General features: G+C 42.5%; 1 protein-coding gene across 1 annotated transcript; it reads left to right on the plus strand.

Annotated features, from left to right (window-relative positions):
• The first annotated feature begins 1813 nt into the window (after window positions 1-1813).
• LOC115834395 (tripartite motif-containing protein 51-like) lies at window positions 1814-5602 on the plus strand. The gene is made up of 4 exons (XM_030809147.1): window positions 1814-2038; window positions 2758-2780; window positions 3737-3834; window positions 4926-5602. The coding sequence occupies exons 1-4, from the start codon at window positions 1856-1858 to the stop codon at window positions 5423-5425; spliced, it is 804 nt and encodes a 267-aa protein (XP_030665007.1). The 5' UTR covers window positions 1814-1855; the 3' UTR covers window positions 5426-5602.
• Window positions 5603-16069: the final 10467 nt, after the last annotated feature.

A 16069-nucleotide genomic window follows, 5' to 3' on the forward strand; every position in this document is an offset into this window, starting at 1 on the left:
ATGCTGGAAGGTTAGTACCGTATTACTCTACCTTCTCCAGGAACTTATAGTGAACAAATGGGTGACTCTTAAAATAGGAACTTGATCTCAACCATAATGTTTCTGGAATTCAATAAACAAGGATAAAACACTTGAGAAAAAAACACGCTAATTTTTTATGTAAGTTAGTGTGACTCTTCGGTAGGATTTCTAATCAGACCACAGATGTTATCCAAGCATGCTCATCTGTTTCCATACAAACCTATAGCAATACCCCAACAAATACAAGAGACTGGGCCATTTCACACTGTTCCCAATGGGCTGCCTGGATAAATTCTGGACACGAGAGTTATTTATCAGTCATGGAAATTTCAGGTGACCTTTCTAAGGCTGAGTCAGTATGAATTTGAATCTTGGTGGGCAAGTATATTGAAATGTGAGCTAAATTTCAGGCGGAAGGAGCAAGCGCGCAAACTTAGGGAATGCATGAAATGAAATATCAGAACTAATTAATATTGAATAAGTCATAACACATAATGGGAAAAGTGGTGAGAAATGTAGACTTGTGTCTTGATGAAGATATAAATATGTGAGAAATACGGGAACTAGTATTTAATATAAGGAGAACTCTAAGGACTTGAGAAGATTCTAGAAATGATTTCTCTTTGTGGATGTTTATATTGAGGATATGGTATCGAATATTAATTCATTAATTTTCTAATATTAATTGAAAGATATTTTATGAGTACTTAGTCTATGTCAAATATCAACTTAGAAAATAAGGAGTAAAGAAGAAGAAAACACACAAATCTTGCAATGGAAATGAGAAAAGCAAATGGTCACCATGCAGATATGTGAAGTACATGATGTGTTAGAGTGTAGTAGTGTCATTGGAGAATAATCCAGCAGGAAAGTAGAAAAGGAGCACAGAGGCCAGGGACTGGGGATGAGGGTTTGAGTTTTAAATAGGGTGGTCAGAAAAAGGCTCATGGAAAAATTCACACTGAAACAAAATGTCGATCAGGAGGAAATATATATATCCTCCTGTTTGCCTTCCTCTTCCTCATAAATATATGAATATATATGTGTATCTGGGTGTATATATATATATATATGGATATATATGAGGAATATATATATACACACACACAGATACAAATATATATTCCTCATATATCGATATATACCTATATTGGAGAAATATATATATGAGTACATATATGAGAAATATGTGTATATATATATGAAAATAATTCTAGGTATAGAAAACAACATGGGCAGTAATATTTAATATGCATTTATTCGGGGGTTTGAGGAAGCACAAAGAAGTCCATGTTGCCGATTAGGGTGAGTTTGGAAGAGAATAAATGAAACCTTATTAGAATATGTTATGCTGGGTGAAATGCATTGAGTTGACAATGCTAGTCTGTGGTCATGTCATCATTTCTCATATAATGGTTTTACATAACTTGCCCCAATTCTCCAAAATAGAAATAATGGTTTCTTACCTAGTCAATATAACTCGATAGTTTGATTCTTATGCAAGAGCTGTGTTTTCTTTCTATAAATGTGGTGTGGAAGAGAGAAATCCATTTTTATATACCTATCTTAGAAAACATTTTATCATTAATCAGGTGAATGTAACTGGGCAGAAACAACTATGTTGATACTAGTACAGAAAAAAAAGGAAAGGAATAAAATTTTGTGGAATCTGAGAATTGACAAGATTGAGGATTAAAACATTGGGTGTTCAGAATGCTAAGAGGAATCAGTGAAATTCAAGAGAAGATGGATAAAACATTTCTATTTTGACTAATTGTCACTGCAGGATTATGTGAGTTTAAGGATAAAAGCAATCAGAGCTGAATATCAGAAGATGCCTGCATTTCTCCACGAAGAAGAGCAACATCACTTGCAGAGGCTGCAAAAGGAAGGCGAGGACATTTTTCAGCAACTCAATGAAAGCAAAGCCAGAATGGAACATTTGAGGGAGCTTTTAAGAGGAATGTATGAGGATCTGAAGCAAATGTGCCATAAAGCAGATGTGGAGCTACTCCAGGTACGGACTGACCATGGGGTATCATGATGTTGAACATTCACATGCATGGGTATTTTTCCTCTCTCCTGAAATCCGTCTCCCCATTTACTTCCATGATTTGTTTCCAAAAATACGATTCGATAACTAATGCCACTTGGTTGGGAGGGTATAGCCTCTCCTAGTGATTCTACCAGGCCGAAGATCCCTCCTACTTTATCCACCAGCAACAAAACTTTGTAGAATGGCCAAGGTAACAGACAGCCCCAAGAAATATTTCCCATCAGAAGTCAGTGATGTATTTAGGATTTTTGAAAGTGGATAAAATGAGAAGTGATTCATTGGCATTTAGGCCAATTTGGAGACATGGCATGATGGAGAAGTTGGGGAATCTAGGATCACACTAATATTATTTTGGGGTCCACTCATTTTGGTAACAGGGCTGAGGGAAGATGACTGAGTAGCTTCTTTATGGTTACCGCAGAGCGTAGACTCTGTGGGCCTCCTCTCCCTTCACTTGTAAAAAGAACGTCTTCAAGACTTAGACTTTATGAGGACATTAATTCATGACATATGATAGACTGGGATTTTCATGAGAAAAGAAATAGAAAATGCTTTCCAGGAGGGAACGTTGTAGGAAAATTATATCTTCAGAAACTGTCTCCAAATCTCACACTGAACTTAGTGGAAGATTCATCTTGTGGAAAGCACTAAGCCTTTCTTTTTTTTTTTTTTTTTTACAGGCTTCTGGAGACATATTACACAGGTGAGTGCATACCTAGATTTTAGCAGATGCTTTCAGTTTCCACAAATATCAAGCAGGAACTTTGATACTGAAGGTATAATTGATTCAGATAGTGATACTGCCTTGTGCTGGTTGTACTTTCTCCATCCCCCACCCCAGGTAGACATCTATTTTGTTGCCATACACAGTGATTTTCTTCAGCAGTTCAATGAAAGTTCTGCAAAACCAAAAATAAATAAATAAGTAAATAAATAAATAAATAAGAAAGAAAACCAAAAATAAATAAATGAAAGAAAAATAAAGGAAGTGAGCATCTCTATTCCTAATTTCATGTTTATTGCTCAAAAGCCTTCATATTTGAAAGAGAAAATATTACATTTACTACATGGCTACAAAGTCAACCAGGGGAAGCCAGAGAGAAAATGGGAAAGTATTTTAGCAGTGAAAAGTGTTGATGATTTCCAGTTTATATTTAAATATATAATTCTGAAAAATAGATGAACAAACTATTCGGAATGTTTGAACTGTGTAGGCCTCCAGAGAAGCTCAACTATGAAAGGCAGATATCCATGCCTGGAGCAAGTTTCAACACCCCGGCCTTGAGAAGGAAGCAACAGATGCAGCAGTCTTAAAAATAATCCCACTTTTCCAGACAATGATTTCAGGAATTTCTGGGGAAGTCTGGAACCCAGAATTTCATTTTTGAATATTCTCCTAGTCTTAAGACTAATGATCCTTACTAATTTGGAGCAATACAAAGAAAGATTCAAATGAATTCTCGCTCAGATAGACTTTTCCATCGTGCTTGAAAATCAGGAACTGTGAATAAGAATGAATTCAAAAAAGAAAATGATAATTTTGGAATTAGCAAATGTGTGGGTTAAAGGGATTCTCATGAAACATCTTTTAAATAAAAGTAGTGATTTTTATGTATTTTTTTGGCTGTAGATGTGGTAACTGTGTCTTTCTCGTTGCAGGTGTGAGTCTCTGCTGCTGCAAGTGTCTGAGCCTGTGAATCCAGAGCTCAGTGCAGTGCCCATCACTGGACTGCTGGACAGGCTCAATGGATTCAGAGGTAAGTGTCAGCCCATTGGCAGAATTCCCACAGTGTATTACTTCTTGTTAGAATCATGGGGGTAATACTTTACCCTTCACCACATCTTCATTTCATTTCAGCAGGAAGTGAACCATATGGCTATGCAACCCTTTTATATCTGTGTTTCTATTTATATTCCAATTTATAACATGAACAGTAAAACGTAGTGAAAAACAAATATGTTCTGGGCTCACATGTATAGAGTTATATATTGGGTAAATGGAATGACATAAGAAATAAAAAATTGAATAAATGGAACAATGCTCAGAAGGAAGCTTAATAATCCAAGCTTACATAAAAATTTTACATTACCGTATTTCATTTGAATTGTTAAACACATTTCGTTGGAGAATGGCGTTCACTGAAGTTTGATGGAGTATTTGTATTTTCTGATAATAAATATATATTATTGATATAATGTAAAATGTTGACTTAGCATGTAAAAAGAAAGAAGAAATTATTATGTAAATAGGAAGTAAAAATAGAAATGATAATTTCAGTTTAGTTACAACATGAAGAGCTACGAGTAAAATCTAAAATTCAGTTTCAGTCTAGAGCTAGCAGGGATGTCCGCAGAGTGACTGGTAAAAGATTTTGCAAAAATCTGCCTTAAGTTACCACTTATAATTTGAACGTATGGACTTGTATCCAGTTATCTAGAGCAGTGCTTGAGTAAGCTAAAATCTTCCCATTCTTGCCAAAATTATATCACTAGTATTTAAGAACAAGAAATATTTTAATAATAATGACCTTGATAGCTAAAGGGCATTCAAGGCATATAATATTTCACGTTTACATTGGAGATTGGATTAAAACAGGCTGGTCTTATATTGAACTCTCAATTTTTAAGTTTTCAATAAATTTTCAATGTCTATTTTTAGGGTTTTGTTCTTCCTATAGAGAATATTAATCATCCTTATACTTTATTAAATGTTTTAGTCACAATTCTCCTGTCCTTGTAACTTCAAATTTCTTGGTAAAGTAAATTCTTGGTAGAACAACTTTTCACTCAAGAATTCTAATTTCTAATAATTACATGTATCCATGCCTTTTTAAAATTATTTTTGCAGTTGATTTTACTCTGCAGCATGAAAGAGCCAATAGTCATATCTTCCTGTGTGGAGATGTGAGAAGCGTGAATGTTGGATGTGACCCTCAAGATGATCCCGATATCACTGCAAAATCCGAATGTTTTCTTGTATGGGGGGCTCAGGCTTTCACATCTGGCAAATATTATTGGGAGGTTCACGTGCATGACTCTTGGAATTGGGCTTTTGGAGTCTGTAACAATTATTGGAAAGAGAAGAGACAGAATGACAAGATAGATGGAGAGGAGGGACTCTTTCTTCTTGGATGTGTTAAGGAGGACACTCACTGCAGTCTCTTTACCACCTCCCCATTTGTGGTGCAATATGTTCCAAGACCTACCAGCACAGTAGGATTATTCCTGGATTGTGAAGGTAGAACCATGAGCTTTGTTGACGTTGATCAAAGTTCCCTGATATACACCATCCCTAATTGCTCCTTCTCACCTCCTCTCAGGCCCATCTTTTGCTGTAGTCACTTCTGACCAGAGAAAAGTCAGAAACGTGTCTATATGCTCTGGGAACCTGTTTATCCCAGAAAGCCATCTTTTTTGCACCTCATCAAACAGGACAAATCAGTTATATTTAATGTCTTTAGTTGCATTCTAATGTCATCAAAACTCATTTATAGTGTTTCATTAAATATGGTGAAAACACAAAAAACCATGTGTATTGTTTCCTTTTTAAATCATTTTTGGAAAATCATTACCCATGATGTATGGCATAGAATATATTCTCTGGTTTTTAATTATTTCTGAATGTCACAAAGTGAAATAATAGGTAAGAGAGTTGTCTAAATGAAATTAAAACCAATGGAAGAAAGTAGAGATCTTGGGCTTCATGAAAAACCTTGGAGTAAAAAGACTCAATGGTAACCTGGAAATATTTTCTTTCTCTTCATCTAACAATATTCTACTTATCCATGTGTTTTATTTATGAACCTATACTTTGAGGTTATCTTATTTGACCTCCTATGCTGTGCTTGTCTTTGTAGATCTCATCTTATATTCAAATGCTCATGCATTATTAGAGTGCTGTTCTACAGTGAAATTTACAAGGGGATCAGGACAATGCTGAATCAATTAAATATTCAAATGGACATAACTGAATACTGACCCCTACCTCAAACCATATACAGTGCATTTCCACATGGATTCATGTTCTGAAGGTGAAGGGAACACAATAAAATATTCTCATACAGAAAGATTTCCTGACCAGGAGAAAAAAGTAACAATTAAGAAGAAAAACTTAGTTTATATCAAAAACGATGACGTCTGTGTTTCAAAATTACCATTCAAGAATTAAAATGCAAACCAAGAGTGGAGAAAAATATTTATCCCAACATATACGCAATAAAATAAAATACATGTGATTAATGAATGTAATAAATAAAAGAAAATGAACCCAGTGTAAAATTGGGAAAATATTTGAAGAGGTACTTCATAAAATTGGAGGCATAAATATCTGGACAAATATGAAAATGGGATTACTTTTATTAGTCCTCAGAATAATAAAAATTAATCCATAAGTTGAACTACAGGCCTCCATAAAAATTTGCAAAATTTAAAGACACACAGTATTGTGTGTTGTGAAAGATAAAGAATCAATGAAAGTTATTCATGGCTGGAGGTATGTAAACTGAGATACTTTTTGGCAAACTGACTATGAGCATTCCTTATGGGCTAGATATTCTAATTCTAAAATATATTCCACAGACTGCCTATGTGTATTTCAAGATAAACACAATGTTGATAATTGCAACAATTTTTATAGTAGCTCCTAATTGGAGACAAAGTAAATATTCATCAACAGTAGAATTGCTAAATAAATTGTGATCTCATCATATAAAAGAATTTTACAAAACAGAGATAACACCAAAATGCAACAAATCAATGAATCTCAAAGAGAAGTTTAAGAAAAGAATTGAAACACACAAATGTTATATTACAGTGTTTTATTCAGATAAATTGTGAACTCCATTAATTGATACTAGAAGTTAGAATATTGAATAATATTTTGGAAGGTAATGGTTAGGAAACTTAAAAATTAACCAGGATAAGATACAGGAAGCATTGAAATCAAAGAGAGAAACTATAAGCATTTTTCATGCAGAAGAGTATTTTATATATATATATTAAATATTTTAATGTATAGAATAAGTTTGAAATAAATAAATTTGATGTTTTGCCTAATTTTTCAAATGCATATATTATAATTTAGTTTATGATAATTTAACATCAACATTAAGACATAAAACTTTTTTATTATTATACTTTAAGTTCTGGGGTACATGTGCGGAACATTCAGGTTTGTTACATAGGTATACACGTGCCACGGTGGTTTGCTGCAACCATCAACCCATCATCTACATTAGGTAGTTATCCCAGTGATATCCCTCCCCTGGACCCCACCCCCAACAGGCCCCAGTGTGTGATGTTCCCCTCCCTGCGTAAGTATTGGGCCTTTTCCCTCAGATTCAGCCTCAGACAGACATGCTACAAATGTGTCCACTTACCACTTGAGTGGAAAACATCTTGGTTACGATTTGAGGAAGATTTTTTCTCAGGCTTCCAATCCTGAGGGTACAATGCAGCATTGATTACTGCTCAGAGAGAGTGGTCAGGCTATGGAGTAGGGAGGTTTGGTACTAAAGACTAATTAGAAACATAATACTGCAAAAAATTATCTGTGAATCACCATAAATTCCAATGACTCTCATGTAGGTTGTCTGATATCAAAGGGTGTATATTGAAGAAATGGTGGATAATAACCTTTTTTTGGGTGTTTTAGGAAGTCATATAATGAATAAAAGTGGTTTAAGAAAGAATGAATTTGGCTTCTAGTATTGTTAAGAAACAATAAAAATAAAGGAAAGAAAGGGAGGAATGATTGATTTCATGGTTCTGAGAAGTGGGAAGACATGAGTTTATGTACATAGCTTATTGGTGAATACATCAGTCAGTCTAGGCTCAGTGGCTCAAGTTCGTAATCCCTATAATTTCGCAGTGCTACATCAGGAAAGGGTTTTAAAGACGAATTTCTCTTGAATGATTATTTGTTTTTAAATCCTGTGATGAAATATTTGGTATTAGAAAGCTCAATTGTATTTTCCTCTTTAAAGGAGTGAGTCAGAGCAGCGGCACATGCCCCAATGTGTGAGCTCAGAGCTCAGTGCTCAACCCATCACTGGCCTAATGGACAGATTTCATGACCTCCAGGTGAGTGTCAACCCCTTCAGGCATGGCTTGCTCTTTCTTTCTTTCTTTCTTTCTTTCTTTCTTTCTTTCTTTCTTTCTTTCTTTCTTTCTTTCTTCTTTCTTTCTTTCTTCTTTCTTTCTTTCTTTCTTCTTTCTTTCTTTCTTTCTTTCTTTCTTTCTTTCTTCTTTTCTTTCTTTCTTTCTTTTCCTTCCTTCCTTCCTTCCTTCTTTCTTTCTTTTCTTTCTTTCTTTCTTTCTTTCTTTCTTCTTTCTTTCTTTCTTCTTTCCCTTTCTTTCTTTCTCTCTCTCTCCTCCCCCTCTCTCTCCCTCCCTCCCTCCCTCTCTCTCCCTTTCATCCATGCTGGAGGGCAATGGTGCAATCTCGGCTCACTGCAACCTCCACCTCCCAGGTTCAAGCGATTCTCCTGTCTCAGCCACCCAAGTAGCTGGAATAACAGGCACTCACTATCATGCCCAGCTAATTTTTTTTTTTTTTTTTTGTACTTTGTAGAGTTGGGGTTTCGCCATGTTGTCCCGGCTGGTCTTCAACTCCTTACATCAGGTGATCTGCCCGTCTTGGCCTCCCAAAGTGCTGGGATTACAGGCATGAGCCACCACTCTTGGCCTCAGGCATGGTTTTACTGCAGGCAATTTTTGTTTTTTATTAATCTTTCATCATATAAAAGGGAGCAGACTGTAAATAGCATATATAAGCATACATAGTAATACAGTCCTTATGGTCATATGGAAAAAATAAATGAAAGCTGGTGTAATGGTAAATGTCATTCAGTTTCCTCTTGATTCTGGGCCTTTTGGGTCTGGGTCCCTCTGTGCAGCCAAGGCAGGTCAGATGGAGAGAGATGGTCCAGACCTGGCCAAATGGGTTCTACATGAGCCTACTGGGTCAACACTGCTTTTCAATAAAGACCTGGGCTGTGACGACTCCAGCCGTGTTGTCCACCACAGTGGGCGGAGTGCTCATAGTGGGTCCTTGGGCCGTGGGAGACACCATTATATACATTGAACAACATGTCATCAAAGCATTTCCCATCTGACACTGCCCAGGGCCCATAAAAAGCTACAGCAGCACCATAACATTTGCCAGCATGAAGCCTGATGTCCTTTTGGTTTATCTGTGTGGATGAGTAAACACACTTACGCTCACCTGTGCATACCCTCACACCATAGTGTACACTGTCCACAGTGGCACCGCCTGCTACTGAGGGCTGTGCCTTTTATCAAGTCTTATTTCAAGCTGGCTCAGCATGAGGAAATTGTGTATGCAACACTGACTTTCCACTGAGTCACTCAAAAATTAGTAAAATCATTTCAGGTAGTGTGTGCTTTTCTTTTTCCTGTTAATGAAGGAAGCTGTGAGTGCAGGGGCACAGAAACGAGCAGTTGATTTAAGTCATTCCAACGCATAAGCAAGTTCCAAATGCACTGAGAGGCGAGGAGGAGAAGATGCAAAGGGCGCCTTGGGAAGAACTGTTTTTGCTGTAAGCCCTTGGCGGCTCCCAGCATGCCCACTTTGATGGCATTCACCCCACTGCAGTCGTCGTCATCAATGTGACTTTGTTGTTTTAGAAGGATATGTTGTGGTCAGGGTTCCACCTGTCCTTCCCTAGACCACGGCCCTCCAGGCAGTTCTAGGCAGGTCCCAGTCAAAATGTACTGGGGTATAAACCAAGGACCAGGACCACAGAAACAGGAACCCCAGGGGCTTCCAAGGGAAAGTGCTGGCTGCCAGGTGCAGAATCCATAGAATTACCTACCACGGGAGCCAGCGGGACCTGCGCATCTCCCTGGGGAGTCTGTTAGAATTTCCCCAAATACTGTAAAAGAGAAAAGTACTCATACTTTATCACGTGAAAGACTAATGATGTCTAGGAGTTGACACAGAACAGGAGGACTCTGACCACCACAGGACCAGCGAGATGTGTCAGGACAGAAATGAGCAAGCTTGAGTCTCCGGGCACACCTGGGGAAAGAGTAATGCAAGGCACACCTCAGGGCTGTACTCACTCCTCAAGGCAGGCTTGGGTCCCCAGGGTAAGGGCGAAGAGACAGCCTTCCCGTATCACGTAGTGTGGATGGCGAGGCTGCAGGGGATGTAGTCCTCTTGCCGGTGGGCTGCATGAAACAGCAGGCTTTGCATCTTTTTCAGGCCTGGGGTCTGGCCTTACCCCAGGGGCTTCTGTTTCACCCACAACAGACTCGCCTCCACACCGGAGACCTGGTCACTGCTGACAGCAGGGAGAGAAGCAGGCAGAGGGACCCAGCACAGCCCTCCTGCATTCATAAATCATATTTTCCAACGAACATCACGAACTCCGTCTCCTGTTCCCCGGAGGAAGCTCAGGTCTCAGGAGTGGTCAATGCTGAGATAACAAAGCTATTGAAATCCTGATCTCCATAGTTTTGAGGTCTCTAGTGTTGCCAGGAGACTGCCAGGAGGAGCTTGAAAAGAAAGAGGCACATGATGTTTCACACTGCTTTTCCCAAGGGCAGCCAAGGGACAGCCTCTGCATACTGAGGTAATTCTAGATGATTGGTTCCACGCTCTTCCCTCCTCCTTTCTAGTGAGTTTAGTGCTGGCTGACTGTAGAACACTTTATTCACAGAAGCAAGTAGAAAAAATTGTCACTCTTAATTCACATGCTCTAAGGTCAGACCGGGAGTGACCGGTTCTGGAGGGAAGTGCTAGGACTGGCTCACTTGTGTTCTCATCAGCTGCCTCAGTGTACACGGAGGTGGATTTCACTGGTGTTGATACATGCTTTCAAATCCACAAGAGGCTCTCCGAGGGACAGAAGTGACTTACACCCACCGTAAAGCCATTTCTGTTGCCAGAGTCCCCAGTCTCCAATCAGCAAAAAATTCTCCACCAAGGGGCGAGCTCCAGCCATCTCACTTGTAATCAGTAGCATCGACATTGTCTGAGAAACATTTATTCTGTCCACTTTAAGCTTAATTTTCACAAACACTAAAAAGTAGTAAAATAGACTTTAGATTTTCCTCTAACTATATTTATATAGAAATCCTTGAGAAGGTAGCTGTCAACTTGAAATTCACTATCTACAGTTAATTAACATCAGGGTGCCGGGAGGGACCCTGAGCCCCATCCCTGTGCACAGCAGGGGCTGGGCTGTCATTGCAAGAGAGCAAACCTGGTCTCCCTTCTGTGCAAAGAGGAGGGGGTGGGAGGGGCATGGCGGTGGAGGAATTCTTAGCCATCAGCACAGATGCTGGCAGGCCTGCTGTTCACTCACTCTGGGGGCCTGGAGGTCCCACCATGATAACACCACATTGCCTCACAGAGGCCCCTGCTTTTCTGTCCATGGTAGACCTCAGGGTAGGTGGTGCCTGAGATCATAAAGAACTTAACCAACTGGGAGAAGAAAACAGGCAAAGGAAGGAAGTGTGAATGAGGAAGAAGAGATGAGGTAACAGGGGTGGGAGAACGTGGTGATAAAGCCAGGGGGACAGTGTGGTGGCAACTGACACGAGAGGAGAAGGGGGCCCATGCTCATCAGTCCCCTCCTTCCTGAACAACATGAGGGGTACAGGGAGGGCAAGCCCTCAGTGAGTGAATGCAGCAGTTCAAAGAAACAAAAATAGACAAAAATAATAAATGTTCTCCTAGGACACCAGGCTTTTAGGGAGGCCACTGTGAGACCTCTGAATGCCCGATGCCCAATAGTGCTGAGGGGGTAAGTGACAAAGAGCCTGCACCCCCCAGCCCTGTGCACCATCTGAGACCGAGGAGCCTGTGTCACCAGTACCTAGAGCTAGAGGAAAGGGCTTCCAAATGGCTCAGGAAGATGAGTGGGCATTTCACTCCACCTCTGGGACCAGATGACCACACCTCCCCTGAGGAATCCCTTACCCAAAATAATTGAACATAATAATGTTGCTTAAATATAAACTGGCTCAACTGATCACCCCGACACTGACCCCAGGACACCCCCCTCAAGGTGGCTCCAGTTCCTCATCATCTAGACTTTTCTCCCTGCCCTCCCAAACTCCCTGAGCCTGGCTGGAGGCCTGCTTGTCTCCTCTGCTGCCCACTCCAAAGAGGATAAGAAACCAAGACCTGGGCTCGCCACAGGTCGAGGAAAGAGGCTTGGTGACACTTCCTTTGACTTGGAAAATTCCTCTACTAGCAAATCTGCTTCCACATGGCAAAGATGAGAAGTGCTGGGCCAGTAGCCAGGCACACAGCTGCAGAAGCTACCTGGACCTGCCTCATGGGCCAAAGGGAAGGGCTGCCCATAGGCAAGTCACTTCTAGAACGAGTCCAGAGAGATCAGGGAGAGTCTGGGATCCAATCAGGGATGACCCTTCTTTCAGTTGGGCCTGGTGGGTTTTCAAAATCCAGTCTTTCCACTGGGGCCATACCAAAGCTCCCTGGGAGGTCAGGCTTCCCAGTCCCACCAAAGCCCCCCATGAAGCTGTCATTTTCTCTCAAGTTGCATACACTGGCCAAGTAAAGGCAGCTTCTACTCACCAGAGAAGTGGCCAGCTCAGCTTCAGATTTGCCAAAGAAATCTGGGTCCTGCCCCATACTTGCTGGCTTGGCAGGCTTTTCAAAAAGCAGGTATCTCTGGAGCTGTTTTGTGGACACCAGGAGCATTACTTGACAAGCCCTGTGCTAGCCCAGGGTACCCTGTGCACCTGGGTAAGGCTGGAACACACTGGGGACAGGGATCCAACATGTCCACTCTGGAACAGCGTGGGAACTGGAGAAATCGCCAGTTGTTTGCTGTCCTGCCATTGCTGTTCTACACATCCCTGGAGACTATGAGCATCGGTTACAGCGTGGTGGTGGCTGATCAGGACCAGAAATGTCCATTTTTGACCTGGAAGCAGCAGACACCTAAGGCTTAGGGTAGACGTGGGGGCTCCATACCATTCCCAGTGCCAACTTCCCATGGAGGAAACAGGAAGGAATGTCTGGCCACCCACCCAGGGTCAGATGCCACAACAGCCTGAGCAGAAGCTGCCTGACACTGGCTGTTCCAATGACAATAGGACATCCTTGGGAAGGTGGAGCCATTTGTGAGATCTCAGGATGGGTGTCCTGGAAGTGCCACTTAAAGGCGACTGAGGCCTCTCAAAATCCCTGTGTTAGAGCTGCAGCTTCCATGGGGCTGCAGTGCAGTCACCTGTGGAGCTTTAGGACAGGCCCAGGGCTCAGCTTCCCGGACCAGTGCCTTGAGAACTTTCGCAGCAGGGATAGCCGGCTTGGAAAGGCATGCCTGGGAGACCATGTGACACTGCCTGGCTGGGTCCTGGGCTGACAGAGGTGAGCGTGGAGCTTGTGGTGACTTGGTAATGCTGTGAATTATGTACGTGTGGCAGGAAGGTGCCACAATGCCAAGGCCCCAAGTCTTGGAAATTCCATGAGGTCCGCATGAGGTTGAACTAAACACCAAGTGCAGTCCTCAAAGGAAAAATAAAAGAAATACCCACATAAGGGACTCTTTGGAACTGAGTCTGGAAGAGAGGGCTTCCTGGTCCACTCCAGGAGAATTTGCCTAAAATAAGTTTGCTTCCCATTGTATTCTCTTTGCTTGTTCTAAACATCACCTCCCCCCATTCCCTTAATTTGCATCGTTTGGGCTCCTTACTCTTGTTGCATCCTTTTTTTACATTTTAAGGATGTCTGGATTCGATTTACTTAAGAGCATATATGGCTTAATTTTGTATTTCTGGTAATCGTCTATTACATTTCCCGCATTTTATCAAATGACACGTTTTCCTCATATCTATTTTTAATATGTTAAAGATTTTGTATCCAGTTTATCTAAAACTCCTTGATTAAAATGAGTTTAATTCTAGCAATACATACATGCTTATCTCTGCATTGTTTTATAATTTTACGATAAATGTTTTTCCCCAATATATGACTGTATGGATAATACTTTTAAAAAGATACAATAAAATATGATATCTCTTTCTCACTTGATCATGTGGCTGAATGAGTCAATCCCTCCATCAAATAGAAATATCTGGCATTACTTAATCTAACTAATGAAAACATCCATTGTGCACGTGCACCCACAATGAGAAGAAAAGACCAAACAAACAGCCAAAAAGGAGAGAATCCCATGATTTCTGTGTAAACTCCTACAGATATCATAAACATTTATTGCTAGAAACAGTATTTTAAAATGAAAGGTCTTCAGGCAAGTGTATTAAAACTGCCTTGGATACAAGGGGCCCTATCACTTGTAAAACTTGGCAAATTGGATAACAATTAAAAATACAAAATTACACAGAAAATACCCTTTAATAAATTGAGGTTTTTTTTGATTGAGACGGAGTTTGGCTCTTGTTGCCCAGGCCAGAGTGCAATGGCGCGATCTTGGCTCCCTGCCACCTCTGCCTCTGTTTCAAGCGATTCTCCTGCCTCAGCCTCTCAGTAGCTGGGATTACAGGCATGTGCCGCCATGCTCGGCTAATTTTGTATTTTTAGTAGAGACGGGTTTCTCCATGTTGGTCAGCTACTCTCAGACTCCCAACCTCAGGTGATCCGCCAGCCTCGGCCTCCCAAAGTGCTGGGATTACAGGCGTGAGCCACCGGCCCGGCCTCATAAATTGATCTTTAAACAAATCTTAATGAGGTTCTCTAAAGGGAGCCTTTAGGCAACAGGCCACTACGGTTGATGGCTAGGGCTTGGTGTCAGGCGAATCCATGTGGCTCCCCAGCCCCTTCCTGGAGCATCCTAGAAAGACAGCGTGGAAGCCCCCGCCGCTGGTGGCCCCGTAGCTGCCATGGTGCCCAGCCCCGCCGCCTCACCCTGTCCCGAACCCCGTGTCAAGCGCCCGCGGATTCTCACGTCCTCTTCTTCCAGGGCGGCGGGCTTCTCCTGCACCTTGGCCTGGCGCTTCTTTTCGGCCTCCTCAGCCTCCGGTTTCTCTTCCTTGACCACCTTGTAAGGCCACTTGGGTATCCGCAGGTGGCCGCTGACCTTGGTGCTGCCCTTCCGCGCCGGCCTCTGGGGCTGGAAGGTGGGCGCGGGCGCCTTGCTGAGGCGGACCCCAGGCACCATGCCCGACCTCAAGCTGCTCCGCCGCAGGCGCCAGGGGCAGGAGGCTGGCCTTCCGCCGGGCGGGGTCGGCAGAGCCCCAGGACCCCGGCAGCAGGGCAGGTGGGAGGCCAGCTCTTGGGAGCCCTCCCAGGAGCCCACGGCCACTGGTCAGGGCCGCTTGTGCTGCTCTGTGCCCTTGGCTTCACCCGCCTCCTGCGCCCGCCTTCCCATCCCCGCCGCGCCGCCAGAATTTCCTGAGCCGCCAGGATTTCCTGCACTGCCAGCCGCCTCTTCCCCACGCACAGGGAGCACTCGGGGCACACGGTCTGGCACGCGAGGGCCACGGCGGGGCTGTTAGAGGCTGGTGGTCATCCTGACCATGTGGTCCAGGGCGCCCCGGTCCTCCGGGCCACGCGGAGCGCGGCGTCAGCGCAGACAGCTCGCAGTCCCTGAGCCTCTGCAGGCTCTGGCCATGGAGCGGAGGCAACTCAAGCTGGTAATTTTCCCCCAAGGGCTCCTGGCAGGGGCGCTCCAGGAGCGTCTGCATGAGGCAGACGTGTAAGTGGCCACTCTGGCGACATCCCATGGTGGGGCCCTCGCGTGGACACCTGCCCCTGCTAGCTCAGGGCTCTGATGCAATCGGTTCGACCCTTCATGTTGGCTTTCAACCCTAACACGTCCGTCCTTGAAGGTCAAGACCCAGGACATAGTTCAACAAGTAGTTGGTGGTGATAGCGTGCCCTGACTGGGCCAGAACAGCCTCTTTAGTAAAACAGCGCAGGAAAGTCATGAAACAGATCCTCAGCTCCTTTCTTCATTTTCACTTTAATTCTGTGATGCCTCTTGTCCAGCTGACGACATCTCTCCTGGGGTCTGGGACTCTGCTGGTCTTCAT

Source organism: Nomascus leucogenys, unplaced genomic scaffold (genome assembly GCF_006542625.1).
Source record: "Nomascus leucogenys isolate Asia unplaced genomic scaffold, Asia_NLE_v1 002053F_16099_qpd_obj, whole genome shotgun sequence".
In the NCBI taxonomy this organism is placed as follows: Eukaryota; Metazoa; Chordata; class Mammalia; order Primates; family Hylobatidae; genus Nomascus; species Nomascus leucogenys.

What these genes read in the sequence shown, in the direction of transcription:
- LOC115834395 (XM_030809147.1), top strand. Translation starts at nt 1,856, where the DNA reads ATGCCTGCATTTCTCCACGAAGAAGAGCAACATCACTTGCAGAGGCTG. An exon ending in CAGATGTGGAGCTACTCCAG is followed by an intron (nt 2,039 to 2,757) that starts GTACGGACTGAC and finishes TTTTTTTTACAG; the next exon opens with GCTTCTGGAGACATATTACA. An exon ending in CAGGCTCAATGGATTCAGAG is followed by an intron (nt 3,835 to 4,925) that starts GTAAGTGTCAGC and finishes TTATTTTTGCAG; the next exon opens with TTGATTTTACTCTGCAGCAT.